The 16,026-nt window shown below is 40.3% G+C and overlaps 1 protein-coding gene across 4 annotated transcripts; it reads right to left on the bottom strand.

Moving 5' to 3' along the window:
* Positions 1 to 565: 565 nt before the first annotated feature.
* ZNF518B (zinc finger protein 518B) lies at positions 566 to 13,767 on the bottom strand. 4 transcript variants are annotated; one of them, XM_030270751.4, is made up of 2 exons: positions 13,627 to 13,767; positions 566 to 6,221 (listed from the first exon to the last, which is right to left on the bottom strand). In XM_030270751.4, exon 2 carries the CDS (start codon positions 6,037 to 6,039, stop codon positions 2,815 to 2,817), a length of 3,225 nt encoding a protein of 1,074 aa, XP_030126611.4. In that variant the 5' UTR covers positions 6,040 to 6,221; positions 13,627 to 13,767; the 3' UTR covers positions 566 to 2,814. The 4 variants fall into 4 exon arrangements, with proteins under 4 accessions (XP_030126611.4, XP_012429127.5, XP_030126610.4 ...); XM_012573673.5 differs by lacking the exon at positions 13,627 to 13,767 and adding an exon at positions 13,222 to 13,475; XM_030270750.4 differs by lacking the exon at positions 13,627 to 13,767 and adding an exon at positions 13,262 to 13,474.
* Between the last annotated feature and the right edge of the window lie 2,259 nt (positions 13,768 to 16,026).

The raw sequence follows: 16,026 nt of genomic DNA, 5'->3' as shown, positions 1-16,026 counted from the left end.
TTTTCTGCACAGCATTGATAATCTTCCTAACCATACTCAGAAGTTTGACGAGGTTATTGTAATATACCAAACAGGTGTATTACAATAACCTAGTTACTTTAGAACCTTAGTTACTTTATCCTTATAGAATAGGAACAAGAAGAACAAAACCACTCAAGCCCAAAACCACAACATTCCAACGCAATTTATGACGTACAAACTAGTCGTACAAACTAGTTCTAAAAAAATTTAGCAGTTAATTGTTATTTTGTTTCAACCTTTTTATTTCTCAATGCTGAGTCAGAAGGGAAGAAAACATCCACTGTAAACTATTTCTCTCAAACTGATGACACTGTTAAACCTCAAGGAAATTATTCTGACATAATTTTATCTAAAAAAAGTAATAAAACAGAAGCTGCTAAAAGAGTTTAGCAGAGTTCATAACAAAAAGCATGACATAATCTGCTTTAAGAATTTCATAACCGCAATACAATTTAACTTACAAAAGGTTTTCATGTTGAAACAAAAAAAAAAATCTAAATTAAAAACCATAAAAACCCCAAGGGTTAACAATTTAGATAACAGATTATGGCAGCAACGTACAGATCTTTGCAGATGTTTACTAATGGCAGTGAGGTACAGAGCTTTGCAGATGTTTACTAAAGTAAACAGTAAACTTGCTTACAGAAGACAAGCATTACTAGTATACTTAAACCACCCAGAATCCACAAAGCTGAGCAGCAACACTCTCCCCATTCCCCCCAGTACAGCTTTCATGAGCAATGTTCTGATTTTGCCAGTGACAACTCTTACAAACAAAATTCAAAACTATTTATTTGGTAGCTTCTACAGAAACAAAATTAATTCAACCAGTAACCTGGACTGAAGGAACTAAAACAAAGGAGGAATGTTAACCATGGGGTTTTTTGTGTTGACCATTTCAGTATTCTTTTTTTATGTTATGCTGTAATTTTAAAATGGAAACTATCTTCATCATTGAAAATGCAAATAGCACTGTTAGGTTTGGCATCAAAGCATATGAAGTGGGGAAAAAAAATACCTCTAGTATACCCATCTAAAAAAATATAATTCCATTTGAATACAAAATGAGAACTGTCATTTCCTTATTATTGACAAAACAGGAAAAACAAAGTTTGTTCTGTGGAATAGTTTTAGTCTGATACAAATGATATAAAAATTTTCCATGTGTACATGATGAAAAGATCTGACTTAAAGCACCAGCTATCAGAAGGATTTTAACACTGTATTGCAAAATTATGGGAAAGCAATAAGTGGTTTTGAAAGTAAACCTCAGTCAGATGCAGTTTTAAAATATTTACATTCTAATGTAGATATGATAAATATTTTATCAAAACAATGTATAATCTGCTGGAGTATATAAAAAATATTTCCAGCTAAACTGTTTACAAAAATGCACCATCAGTTAAAAGAGTTAGGGACTACCAGTTTACCAGAGAAGTCCCAATTCAAACATGGAACACACATCCAGCATTAGAATCAGTATTGATTTTCATATTTCTGAAACTGTAACACATTATTTTAATTTTAAGTATGTGCTTCAATATACTTTATTCTACATGATTCTAAAATGATGTAAAATTGACAAGATGAAGAGAAACATCCACAGCTCACATACAGAAACAGTAACTTCAGTGTCATCCATCCCTATTTTTACTAAAAAGCTGTAATTTGGCCCTGATTTAGAGAAGTGTTTAAGCAACTGAGCAATGTTTACACTGCACTGAAGTCAGTACGTATCAGACATAATCTGTAACTAGGCACATGCTTGTATGAATTTGAGGCCTACAAAAAATAAATTGTAACATCCAAATTCTTAAGTATGATGAAAGATTGCACTGAAAATCTGGTTCAACACTGTCAATGTAAAAGCTGTGCAACGTGGCTTTTCAGTTTGAAAAGTCTTCAACAAGCTCCCTATTAAATAAGCTCACCAACTAGAGTTCTAACCAAATACCAAGTCTGTAAATGCTTCTATCACACACAAGGTGGTACAGAGTTTATGTTTGGCTAATACTATTTTAGAACAGCCTTCAGGCCATATAGAGAAGTGCTTTTCACTATCAGCCCAAGCCTGAAGGTATTCTGGCTTGATGGCACAGAATCCTGACAGTGTTCTGCTCCCTCGCATCTACACCATGCAGTCTAGGTAGAGACTCAGTACTAAACAAAATTCAATTTTTCAGTGCTGTCAGGAGTAACTGATTCCATAGATTTTTCATTTACACCCTTGTACCTCCTCTGAAGTCATCAGAAGTGTTTTTATTTCACCAAAACACAGCACTTGCATTCAAATTTTACTTTATATGCATAGTGCTTTATTTGCCACTAAAACCTATGTCATACACTTGCTGTCCATGGAGGACCAAAGGTGCATTTCCATACAGATGCGCTTGATCTCTGAAACACCATGCTGTAATAAAGCAAACTAAACCCTGTTAAATTTACAAAGGTCTCATCACCTAAGATTTTTAATCCATACAGACCTAGCACAAACCACATACAGAACAGTATCCTAAAGTAACTAGAAAGATGTTTGCATAGCAAATCTTCTTCAAATTTCTCCTATGGAGCAGATGAAGCTGACCTCCAATACAAATTTTAATCACAAGAGTGCAAAGTGGTGCCTAATCCTCACTATCAGCTTCTCTATATCACTGTACTTCTACTCTCTTCTTCACTTTGCTAACAGCAGAGGACTTTTGGCAAAATAAAGCAGTTTTTTCCATCCTCCATTCCAAGCAAGTTAGTGTCACTCATGAAAAGCAAGAGGGGAAACCTCCCCCAGGCTCTCACTTAATATTTTTTTGCTTGAAGAGAAAGAACATCCCAACCCTTGGTTGCTTCTGTTAAGTGTCTCTGTCCATGACTAATCCATTCTTCTTGGTCCATATATACTCTCCCACAAAACCAACACTTAAACAGACATCGAAGTGCTTCAGCTGGCGACGTTTCCACCACTTGGTAGTTGTTTTTGTGGGTCTTTTTTAGCTTCATTTTTAGCATACTCTGCTTTTTTGCTTGGTTTCCTGTCTCAGCATTCTGAAGAGTAAGACGCTTTCGATAACGCTTGACACCAAGACAACTACTTGTCCTTTCTGACAGAACTACTTTCAGGACTTGACCTTTATACTTGTTGATAGTCTTCATGACATTAATTATCTCTGGTGAATCAACATCAGGATGGTTTAGTACCACAACTGGCTGATTACGACGAGGGCATTTTATCAACTGATTTGTTTTCAGAGGAAGAAGTCGAAGACGTCTTGCTGTCAACAGGTATGACATATCAGAACTTGAAGTAGTTTCTGACTGAGCTCTTGTTTTCCTCTTAGGAAGTTCTCTGAAGCTTGTTTGTTTTGCCTTATTTTTGGGACTTTTTGAATAGGGCTTGCTTTGCTTGCTCACTTCACTGCTTTTCTGAAATGGTACACCAGTTTGCTTGCTGCTGTTTTTAGTACTTGCCTCTCGCTTTGGTCTCTGCCTGAGCGATATAGTTCGGGACTCAGCATTTGGTTCGCTCTGGTTAGGCAAACATGGGAAACTACTGCTGAGTGTCTCAGAAACACTGACGGGAACCGGGCGAGGCAGAAACATTTCATTATGATGCACAGGAGTAGATGTTTCACTCCTGTTTTCTATTCCATATGAACTTTGACTGCTAGTAGCATTCAGCACTCTCAGCATTGTCCCTTTGGGGATAAACACTGGGGTAGCAACGTGGGAATTTTTAGTTACCCTGCTTTTAGAAGTTCTTGCAAATGTAAAGAGCTGGTCTTCATTGTGTTCTCCATTACTAATCACACTTCTTCCACCATGTGCTTCAGACAAAGTTGCAGGTTGTTCCACTTCAGTGGCACAAACAGCTCCCTCACAGCTTGCTGAACTTTCTTGAGGAAAGAGCAACTTTTTACTAGAAGCCTGGCATCTCAAGGGCATGGATTTCATGTTAGGTTCAGCAGCAGACATTAGTTGAGCAATCTTTCTACACAGCAATGTTGCCGATTTCTTCCTATGTCTTGTGTCATCCCATCTGACATCCTCTGGAACATTTTCAGTCCCAGAACTAAGAGAAAATACAGATGAAATAACAGGTCCTTCTAAAGGACTGCCTTTATTTTCCATCTTCTGTAGTTCAAGTGATTTCAGAAGATGATTACTCTTTTGGCTTATGGTTTCAGTTCTCTTTACTTTGCTCAAGCCAAAAGTTATATCCTCAAAAGCTGGAGTTTTAGTAACGTGAAAGTTTTTTCCTGCTTCAGAAGATGGAATAGATTTTTCATGAAAACCCTTTCCACCTAAATGTGCTTCATTAGAGCTGACTGGCAGACTCCTACATTCTTTGTCAACCCTCTTCACAGACAAAGTATCCTTTTCTTTATGGACAGCAGAAAAACTCTGGCCCTCCTGAGCAGCTTGTACTGAAACATTCTTGGAACTTTTACTTTCAGAAACGAAAGCGTATTTTGGACAGTATGTATCTTTACCTTCTTCATAACAATATGTATCACTCTGCAAGCTGTTTTGTCCATCTACTTTCCCCCTTGAGGATTTAATATCACTTTTTTTTTCAGCACTGTTCATTACCAGAGATGGAGAATGAAGTTCTATAACACCTGAATGTACATCACTACCTTTCACCAAATGAAAGCATAATTTTGATGTGTCTTCCCTCTGTATAGATACAGAGCTATAGCCTGAGAGCTGAGAATCAGAAGAACAAAAACATTCCGAATTTTTGTCATACGTACTATCCAAATTAAGCTGTTTACTAACACTGGATAATTTATTTACATTCACTTCCATAGTTAGTAACTCATTTTGACACACAGAAGTTTTATTTACTTCTGCAGATTGTTCTATACCTTGATTCTCAAGTTCCTCTTCTGCACAGTTCACAGGTTTGTAAGCTGCTTCTTTCATAGGAATTAGTTTAAGAACCAGCTGTTGTGCTCCATTCACTATTTTAAGTTCTACTATCTGAGCTAAACAGTTGGAAGGAACTACAAGTTCAGATGGTGCAATTACTGTTAAAGGCATCCCAGGTTGTAAAGGCTCTGTTTTTGGAGAATAAACTTCAACCTCCACACTTTGATTCTCACATACACTAATTTCAGATGGCTCCAATATTGTCTTATCCTGGACCGATGATGTGTTTATGCTACATTCTACATTTTGAGACAAGCAGACTGTTTTAGTTGCCTTACTTGGAATCTCACAAACCATATTTGATGACAAATTTGAAAGTTCATTTTGGAAAGGAATTTTATTGTATTTCTGCTTTTTACATAAAGTGCTTTGACTCTGCTTCTTTTGCTTGTGGTTCATGACAGTATTTGACAGCCGTTTTCTGGGTGTTTCATGTACTCTTCTTGTATGTTTAACTATATAGTCATGTCTAACAGCACCATATTCACAGTACTCACACTGATACGGAAAGGTTCCAGTGTGTTTCACCAAATGTCTCTGGAATTCTCCTTTGGTGTAGGATACATAACTACAGTGGGAACAAAGAAACTTAATTTCTTCATGTTGCCCTACATGCTTTTTATACTGTAAAGGATCCTTTGTTGAAAATCTGCATTTATCACAGTAGTATTTGCCTGGCAGAAAATTTTTTACTTTAAACGTTTTCTGGGTTTTACTTGGAGTTTTTCTTTCATGTTTTTCATAGTCTGCAGCATTGGCACCCTCAGGAACAAAATCAAAAGCCGGTGGTTTAATATGACTGCACTTCTTGCAGATGAAATTTTTGTCTTCAGTCCACCCAAGCTTCTTATGCTTCTCTATATCTTGCATTGAAATTTTCTGAACATTTCTGCACTTTATACAGCTTATAAGTGACAATTTATTGTTCTCAGCCTCAGTTCCTTGGTAACAGCAGTTTTGGTCATCTGCCCCTTTTGACAGATTTGTTTTATCATCAGATTGCTTTGGGGATGTAGTTAAAGAATTGTTTTTATCATTAATTTGGTCAGGGTACAATCTTGGTAAAATTTCCCTCATTTTTTTCAACTGCATTTCAGATTTTCATTAAACAAAACAGCAACAGACAATGTTTTCTTGGTATCAGTCCTGTGTACGTTTCTTGTCAATCAATCACTCAGGCTACCAATCTGTAGAATATAAGCTTTGGAAGAAATGATGTTCAAGCAACTGCATCCATATTATATTCCATGTTCTCAGGCAATCAGCTTGCAGCACTAAAGAATAAAAGCAGAACATTAAGTCAATTAAGATTCAATGATTGCTGAAATACAATTAACTAATAATTGAACTATTAGTGGACTACAGCTGAATTAGAGAGTGCTATTCTACTGTTAATATACCACTGATTGTATTCTGCATATACAACCAGTAAGTCTAAAACCAAATAAAATAATCCTTTAACATTTGCTCTCATTCAAAACATTCCCAAATTCATATAATTACCTGCTATGCATCAAAACCTGAAGAGTTTATGGTATTTCTCCCATGTAATGAAATATTTTACACTTAAGAAACATATTTATAAGCCAAACAAGATACCTGATAACAGAACTGAGCAGCAGAGTATAATTTCAGTTCACATACAGCCCTCAACTCAGGACAAAATATCATGAAACATGCAAGTTCCATTCATACATAAACAGGGAAACAGAATGTGACTACAATGGTTACTAGAAACACAGAACTATTAGTTTGATTTTAAATAAAAGAATTTTTAAGTTAGCATGGAAATTTCTAACATACAGAAGGAAGTTATTTTCTAATCAGTGCCAATGTTTCAGATACAAACAGTCTTGAACACTAATTCATAACAAAATGTGATTTATGCTTCACATGTTCTCAAAGTAATGAAGTCAAAACAATCTGTGGCTGCAAAATTAATTACTTTTTCTTCTATTAATATTACAGTATAATCACTTCTATATATGTGGACAAGCATATAAATAATTCACTTCATCCTAATAAAACAGAATGTCAATCAAGCAAAATAAACAATGCAACATAAGGCAGAGGGAGATCAGTAATATCACTGTAAAACACCAAATTAACACATGCAGTATGTTTGGTCCACAGGTTCCAGCATTTTGTCTCCCTATTTAACAGGAAGATCTCAGCCTTTAAGCTTTTGGCAAGACTATGAGACCACTATTATTTGGAAAATAAACAATCAAATTAGGCTTTTGAGGCATACATGAAGTCCAATCAACACCTTTCTTATTCTAACATCATTAGTTATAGACATACTGTTGCACACACTTGCAACCACAAACAGACTCAATTGCATGAGGTTACTTCTGTTTTCCAATACACTCTAAAAAAGGCTTCTGCTTCTGAAGTCCAGATCCTCACCAAGTCTACCCACAGAGATCAGGGCCTGATTTGGACTCCAAAGCCACAGTGCTGAGTTCACTTAAGCAGCTTCCCATCACAATAATCATATGGTAATTGAGAAATTAAACTATGGTACTGGAAAGACATTGAGGTGCCTGAGTGAGTCCAGAGAAGGGCAACAGAGCTGGTGAAAGGTCTAGAGAGTAAATCTTACAAGGAGTGGGGGTGTCAAAAAGGAGGCTCAGGGGAGACCTTACCGCTCTCTGTAACTACCTGAAAGGAGGCTGCAGCCAGGTGGGTGCTAGCCTCTTCTCCCAGTTAACAAGCGACAGGAAGAGAGGAAATTGCCTCAAGCTGCACCACCAGAGCACATTTAGATTGAGTATTAAGAAAATCTTTTCCTTGAAAGGGTTGTCAATAATTGGAACAGGTTTCCTATGGAGGTGGTGGAGTTACCTCCTGGGGATGGAATCCCCATCCCTGGGGATATTAAAGACATGTAAACTGGGCACTCAGGGACATGGTTCAGTGGTTACCTTGGCAGTGCTGGGTTACAGGTTGGACTTGATGATCTTGTAGGTCTTTTCCAGCCTAAATAATTCTGTCATCTCCCCAGTGGTTTGACAGGACTAAATATCTGATCCAACGAGGTTTTCCTGCATCTTATGTGCTCACAACCCAGAAAGCAACCATACTATTGCATCAAAAGCAGCATAGCCAGCACATCGAGAGAGGCAATTCTCTCATTCTGCTCTCATGAGACCTCACCCCTGGACTACAGCTGCATCCAGCTTTGGGCCTCCCAACACAAGGAAGTGCCTCTCCTCTGGAACCATTCAAAGCTTATCACAGGGCTGAAGCACTTCTCCCATGAGGACAGGCTGAGAGAGTTGGGGTTGTTCAGCATAAAGAGGTGGCTTCACAAAGACCTTATAGTACCTTCAAATACTGAAAGGGGGCTTTCAAGAAGGCTGGAGAGCGACTTTTCACAAGGGCATGCATTGGTAGGACAAGGGGGCATGGCTTCAAGCTGAAGAAAGGAAGATTTAAATTAGATATTAGGAAGAAATTCATTACTGTGAGGATGGTGAGGCACTGGAACAGGCTGTGCAGAGAAGCTGTGGATGCCCCATCTCTGGCAGTGTTCAAGGCCAGGCTGGATGGAGCCCTGAGCTATCTGGTCTAGTGGAAAGCATTCTTTCTTGTGGCAGGAGGTTGAACTAGGTCTCTTCCAACACAAACCACTCAGCGATTCCATCATCTTCCTTGTACTGCATCAACATCCATGACTAATATATCAATGCTGCCCTAAAGATAGGGCTCTTCAAAGTGTTCTGATGTAACCACAAACATCAGTAAGTTAGAAAACTGGTTAGGGACAACAAAACAAACTTCTCACTCTTAAGCAGATGGATGGGTGTACACTAGAACTCCTTAGTGGACAGCTCTAGAACTGTAGTAATCTCATCTCATTGCAATGCAGACAGCTGTGAAAATACACACGATTTGAAAAACAAATCAATGGCAGCGTTGCAGGAAAGAGGAAAGTACACATGACTGCTGTATCATGATCTGGAAGATTTTCTTCAAGCAATTCTAATGTGGATGACATTATGTGCTTTATCACCCAGATTCTAAAGAAGACTGAAAAGCACAACATTTGCAGTAGTTCGGATGGAACATCCTTCCCTGGTTACTACCATTTTCTAGACTTAAGACTAACCCGCTGACATGCAAGTGTAGTGGCAGGCCTGTCAGGACATCCACGGTTTTATTTCAGGAGAAAGAAGATAAGAGATCTTGATATGCTTAAGATCCAGACCAAAGATGCTTTATGCATTTCTATACAGCTTTAAGAAAGAACATGGCATCTGAAAGGAAACGGGGAAACTATGTCAGTATTTGCCTTTTTCTGCTGTTAACATCTATCCATTAATACTGAAACTGCCCTCCATGTGAACTCACTGAAAGCTAAGTGTAGAGAATTTATGCCATCAACATCCCAGACCACAAAAAAAAAGTATAAACCCAGAGAATTTTCTTGTGTTTTTTAAACTCTGTAGATTTCACTTTATGGGAAAACATGAAAAATAATCCACAACCTTTAAAGGGCAAGAAAGTACAAGAAACACAGTCCAACATTTTCAGAACATTTCAATTTAACAGTTCTGGGCTTCTCAATCCAAGACTATGCCAGAAAAATTTAACAGAGGTAATTCGAAGAACAGGCTACCAATCCTTCCAAATTTCTCCAATTCAAACAGCTATATGTAGGAAAGTCTGCCATGGTTTAAGCTCAAACCCATGTTTTCATGCAGACCTGTGACAAATACTGTTGCTAGAACACGGGTTCCCAGCGTTGGTGTGCCTGCATTCCATATGTGGCCAGGCTGATCCCAGGCAGCAGCCAAGCAGCCACAGAGCCGCTTCCTGCGGTCCCACCCTCCCCTCCCTCAGGAGCAAGGAGAGCAAAGGAGGGAAGAAGCACAGGAAAGTTTATGGGTCAGGACAAAGGCAGTTTAACAGAAGGAAAGAAGCAGGGAGGTGACAGAAGGGAAATCACTCACCACCTTCCACAAGAAAACCACTGCCCAGCCAGTCTCTGAGCAGCAGGCACCCTGGAAGGCAACCCCACTCTGCTGCCAGCCTTCATGGCTGAGCACAGCCCTGCAAGATGTGGACTATCCCCAGACCAATTCTGGGCAGCTGTCCCAGCTTTGTGCCCTCCCAATCTCTTGCCCACCCCATGTCTACTCAACAGAGTTGGGGGGGAAGAAAACCTTGACATTGTGCAAACATTGTTCAGCAACAACCAAAACACCGGTGTGTTACCAAGACTGTTTTAGCCACAGATCCAAAACAGCACTGTACAGGCTGCTTTCAAGAAATTTAACTCCATCCCAGCTAGACCCAGTAAAAGGTAAAAAAACCAACTGAATAACCAGCTGATGTGAAAGTAACATCTGCTGTCTCCCTAGCTAGTTTTTCACCATGCACCCTTAACATTGACCAGTTAATAACAAAGGTTTTGATACAAACAGCTCCCATTTATACTTATTTTGGATAAAACAAGCCCAAAATTATATTGTCATTTCATGCCTGCATTAAAAATATTTTTTCTAGTTATTTCATAAAGCCAAGATCATCAGTGTACACAGGGAGGTGAACATTACATACATTCACTCCATACCACTGGGGAAGGTGGGGAGGGGGAGGAATTCCCCTAAAGATTTGTTTTTGTATTTGAAGGATTGGCAGAAACATGTTTCAGAAGATTTGATTAAAAGACAGATAGTTGATTTTCGAGTTATACTCATATGTTGGTCTGTGCACACAGACCAACCCAAAGGTATCATTAAAGGAAGACCTCGAAGTCTACAAAGAGTCTCAACGGCAAACACAGGAATGGGACAGATGAAAAATGAAATAAAAGACACTAAAAGTGTCAAAGTCAATTCCAGTTACTGTCTTCACAGGAATGAATTCAGAAAAAAAATATAAAAATATTAAGAAATACAACAAAGTACCCAAATTAGGAAACTTTAAAAAAAATTAGAGACCCTACTTTGGAGAGGGAAAAAAAAAACACATATGGAAAAAAGAGATCACACAAACGATAAACTAAATTTTCCCATTCACTCCTACCAAACACCTGCAATCCAGTGACATTAAAAGGTCAGACATTCAACGAAACAAATATTTCTGCCTTTCACACAACAATATTGTATCTTGAACTTTGCTGCTCAAGACACAAGAGATTAACAGATTCACAGAAATTAAAAAGCATCCCAAACTCTGGATATCCCAGGTACATAAAACAAAGATCCATCAAAACAAAGGAAAATAGGGTGAAACATCATCTGCAGCCTGACTATGCCAAATTCAACCACTACAAGGGTTTTTGCAGTAGGTTACAAAACCACTGATGTAGCCACTGTCAGACTGGAAATTTCTCTTTACTTCAAATACATCGAAAATTTGTTCATCATTTCAAAGAAAATATGTACATTCCAGGGCTTCTGGTTCCTTTAGTTCGAACTACATGCTGCTACCAATGCAAAGGGTGTGATGAGCAGGATGCATGTAGCCTATGTGATCAAATAAATGAGCCCTTACTTCGGCAAAGCACACAGGCACAAAGATCACAGGCTGCAGCCAATAACCAGGGTGTGCTTTGGTACTGAAATGCCCATATAAGTCACCCCTAAGACAAAGAAGTTTAAGCAGAATTGGAAGACACTGTGCATCACAGCATCAGGAGGATGCAGTGTATAAAATTTGAGCCATGGTGAAAAATTTCAATCAATTTCTATGTATGCTTAAAATTACCTTGCCTGTATTTGGCACTTTTATATATATATATTTATTTATTTATATACACACATATATATATACATATATATATATATTAACTGTTTAACATCAACTATCTCTGTTCAGCAGAGTTAACTGTTCTACTGACCCAACTACATGGCTGCCAATTACCAGTCACTAATTTTAGGCCTAATGACTGGGAGAGAGCCAAAATGCTTCATTCAAGTATTACATATTGCATTAATTAAAATAATTAATTTTGTATTAAAAAACAAACAATTCAAAAGCACCAAAGAAATTACGTCTACAAGTATTTCTTCTTAAAAAGCCATTTTGTCTCACAATAACAGCTAATCACATAGTCGTAACAGTTCTTGGTTTTTAGCTGAAATTCACATGAGGTTTTTCAAAGCAAAATGAATGAGGATTGACAATGCAGACAATTAAGAAGAGCAAGGACGATGCACCAAGTTGTTAGAGCTCATTTTTATTAAAAAATATACAGTTCTTTCACTCTATAGAAAAAATCAATTACACTTAAAATGTTGATTACTTACAAAGTCATGCAAAACACCGTTTGAAAGGAAATCACTATTTTTTTTGAATGTATGATTGAAAAATTGACCAATCTACTAAGATTTTTTGGCATTGTATGGATGCAGGTACATGTATGTACCATGCAGCATTCTACTGAAATGGAGGTCTGCTTCCCTGCAGCTCTAGGAACAAGGCCTAGCTTTATTTGTATCTGAAAGATACACATTTCTGTCATAACATTCAACTGCTTGGTGGTCTTCCTGCAATAAGCTAAACAAGGCATTACCAAAAAACTACTAACAAAAGCAGTATTCTAGACTGCTCAGAGATGTTTATACAGTTGTTTATCATTACATGTATGATCAATTTCCTTTAATCTGTGGTGTTCATTTCATCATTTCACACAATTTACAACGATTTTCAAAGTCTTTCTGCATATTCTCAGCATACTGACTAGCACAAAGCATTACCCTACTCTTGAGTTCTAAGGCCTGTAGGAAATACAGCAAGGAAGTATGGCACTGAAGAAAATGGGAGAAGAGAGGGAAGAGACCCATTAAAAGCACATATCCCTCCATGCCTAGATCTCCAAGCACTCATGTAGATGTTAAAATTGATTTCCACAGATTTCATTCCTGCTAAAATTAGCCACATACTGTTTGTACGTGCAAGAAAAGATCCTTGACTGTAACCACCTACTGCAGTAACAATGCACAACAGACTGCTAGAAAAATCCTGTAAAACACCATTAGTCTTCTCAACTATAAAGCAGACTTTTTAAATTAAATGTACATTGCACGACATTTTGGCTACATCTACGTTAACACTGGCTTATTTATTTAGAAGAAAATCGGTTTATACGTCTAAATTATTTTAAGCGTCCAATGTAATACTTTTCAATGATAGACTGTCTTGCAACAAAATTCAATATGGGATTCAATTAAGCCAATCTTATGCCCAAGCACTCAAAAGAACCTTATTTGCACACAAAACACAGGATGTTCTGTTTCGCTGATGAATACATTTACTAACCCGACAGCTCCTTTTCTTCAGGATGACCAAGACGACAAACCTGGACAACAGCTTTAGTCCAGACGAGTCCAAAGCGGCCTGATGGCGTCCCCGCTGCAGCGAGCACCGAGCCCCGCTTTCCCTGGGCCCGCAGCCCCCGGCCCGTTGCTGCCGGCCCCGCTCCCGGCGCTCCCGCTGCCCTCCCCGGGGCGCTCCGCCCGCGCGCGGGCCCGAGCGCGGCGCCGCGGGGGCTGCGCGCAACCTCCGCCCGCCGCCGCCGCGCGCAGTGCCGCCGCCGGCCGCCGGGGGCAGCACCGCGCCCGCCCCGCGCCCGCCCCGCGCCCGCCCCGCGCCCGCCCCGCGCGGTGAGGGCAGCGGAGGCGGCGGGAGCAGCGGGAGCAGTGGGAGCGGCGGGCCGGGACTCACCTGGCTCGGAGCGGGGCGAGGGCGATGGAGGAAGGGCAGCGTCCCTCGGCGCTGACCCCGCCGGCCGCCGCCGCTCCCGTTGTCTCCGGACACGGGAGGATCGCAGCGCCGCCCCGCGTCCTGCGCGGCCGCTGCCGCCCCGCCCTGCGGCGCTCATTCCGGCAGGGCGGGCGAGCGAGCCCCCCGCCGCCGGCCCGGCCCGGCCCCCGGCCGCGCGGCGGCGGAACTGACCTCAGCGCGCCCCGCCCGCCGCGCGTAGAGCTCTACCGAGCGCCACCGGGCTCTACCGGGCTCTACCCAGCGCTACCGGGCTCTACCCAGCGCTACCGGGCTCTACCGGGCTCTACCCAGCGCTGCCGAGCGCGGCACCTGCCCCGGGCCCGCGCCGCCCCGCGGAACCGGAGAGCAGAGCCAGGGGAGCCCCGGGCCGCGCCGCGCCGCGTGAGGAGCTGCCCGCATGAGGAGCCGGGTTGGCGGTCCCGGCCGTCCCTCCGCGCTGACACAACAGGCCGAAGGATGCGCTGTGGTTCCCAAGAACCTCTCCGCATCCCTTCCCGGTCCACTCTGTTGTGCTAGGGCACGCATTTCACGGGCACCGCTCAATGAAGTACTACAATGATGTAGTTGTGTATTTTTGTATCCTTTCTATGAAATCCAGATGTCTTTTGAAAGAAAGTGTTCTTAGCAGGATTTGAAGGGAGAAAAAGAGGATTTAACTGACTGCATATTGCCCTATAAAGTACCTTTGATGTCACTGCATTATCAAATCGCTCCACTTTAAAAACAAATCATACCAACACAGGGCCCGAAGTCTTGTCAGATGAGGTCTTTGAAATGAAGTTTTCTCGTACATGTCTTCAAAGTTGAGCTCTGTTGCCGTGACACATTTTCCGATCTGTTCTCTATTAGAATTATTTGAGAATGCTTGGTCTTGTCTAGGCATGGACATACATCCTCAGGGATCTTGGATTTTGGGAGGCTCTTCAGGTCGCAAAAAAAAGAAAAGTGAAAGCTATATACAGGGCAGTCTTGGGGGAAAGAATACTCTCAATTATAGCTTCTTTAGTTCCAGAATGAGATCTTGCCTTCAAGAGTGTTGTTACATCTTTTGATTAGCAGTCTAAGAAAGCATCCCCAATGGCGATTTGGAACACTGTCGTTTACTGAGTATCTTTAAACTTGTGAAAAAAATTTTCTGGCTGATAGAGCCTGTTGGGATTTCTAGAAGGTTTTTGACAACAACGGTAAAAGAAACAAAACTGTAATGGTGTAAGACCAAGTGTCTTGGCATGAATAGCTGGTTGAAGGTGGAGTGAGCATGTGGTCCTTGTAGAACAGAGATGACAGGTGCAGTGCTGCATCATGTCTGCTTGGACCTGCTCAACATACAAGTGACTTGAAAAGTGAGCTGGGCACTCAGGTGACAGCCTTCTGTTCATAGCAAGGTATTGAGGGACCTGAGGACAAAAACCCACTAAAGATCTAGGAAGGACATTATGCAGCTGATTAACTAGACAGTAAAATGCAGATTAGATTTTGGATAGATAAAGGTGATGCACAGTGAAGAAAAACATCCTGACTTAAATCAACTCTAAGCTGACCAGTACTGTACAGGAGCAAAATCTTGGCCTTAGAAAAAGTTTTTGTGAAAATCTCACTTCAGTGCTTAATTGAGTTTATAAAAATAAGCCTTATGCTGAGATTTGAAAAAAAAAGCAGAGAATAAAGCAGTTTAATGCTGCTGTGTAAATTCACGATTTAACGCATTTTAAAAGCTCTTTGAGTTTTTATGTTCCCTCAGCTCAGGAAATACAGAATAGTAGTGGAAAAAGGTTCAGTGAAAGGTAAAAGGATGATCAAAGATACTTTACCCTCAACTTCACAAAAGGAACAATTAAGGAATCTTCTATCTAAAGAAAAAAAAAAAAAAAGAAAAAATATTACTATTGATAAAACAAAGGGCTAAAAATCGTAAGTGATCATTGTAATTTTGAGCAGTTACCGAGTTACAGTTGGAAGTTGTGTGTGTGGATCCCATGAAAGCCACCAGGGACAATTTGCAATTACTGACTGGTGTCAGCTATTCTGCAAAGGTCATTATGTAGGGTTATGAAAGTTTACTTCCATAATTGTTAATAATATGTGCATGCATTTGCTTCATTTACCATGTATTAGTTCACATAATACAGTGAAATTGAATGAGATAGTGGAATTTTACTGGAGACTTTGAATTTGTTCATACTCAAGTAAAACAAACTAAAGGACAGCCCAGCCCTGGAAATAAGGACTTTGCTTCTTGGTAGCATAGAACTGTCCACGAAAAATAAAGGACACCCATGGACAACTGAGATAAAGCCAGAATTCTAGTTACTCTAATATGTCTTTGAACCCCTTCCACTG

This window comes from Taeniopygia guttata, chromosome 4 (genome assembly GCF_048771995.1).
Source record: "Taeniopygia guttata chromosome 4, bTaeGut7.mat, whole genome shotgun sequence".
Lineage (NCBI taxonomy): Eukaryota > Metazoa > Chordata > Aves > Passeriformes > Estrildidae > Taeniopygia > Taeniopygia guttata.
The sequence above is the reverse complement of the archived record's forward strand: the minus strand, read 5'-3'. Positions and strand labels throughout refer to the sequence as shown.

Excerpts from the sequence above, each read along its gene's own strand:
- ZNF518B (XM_030270751.4), bottom strand. The coding sequence starts at position 6,039 with ATGCAGTTGAAAAAAATGAGGGAAATTTTACCAAGATTGTACCCTGAC.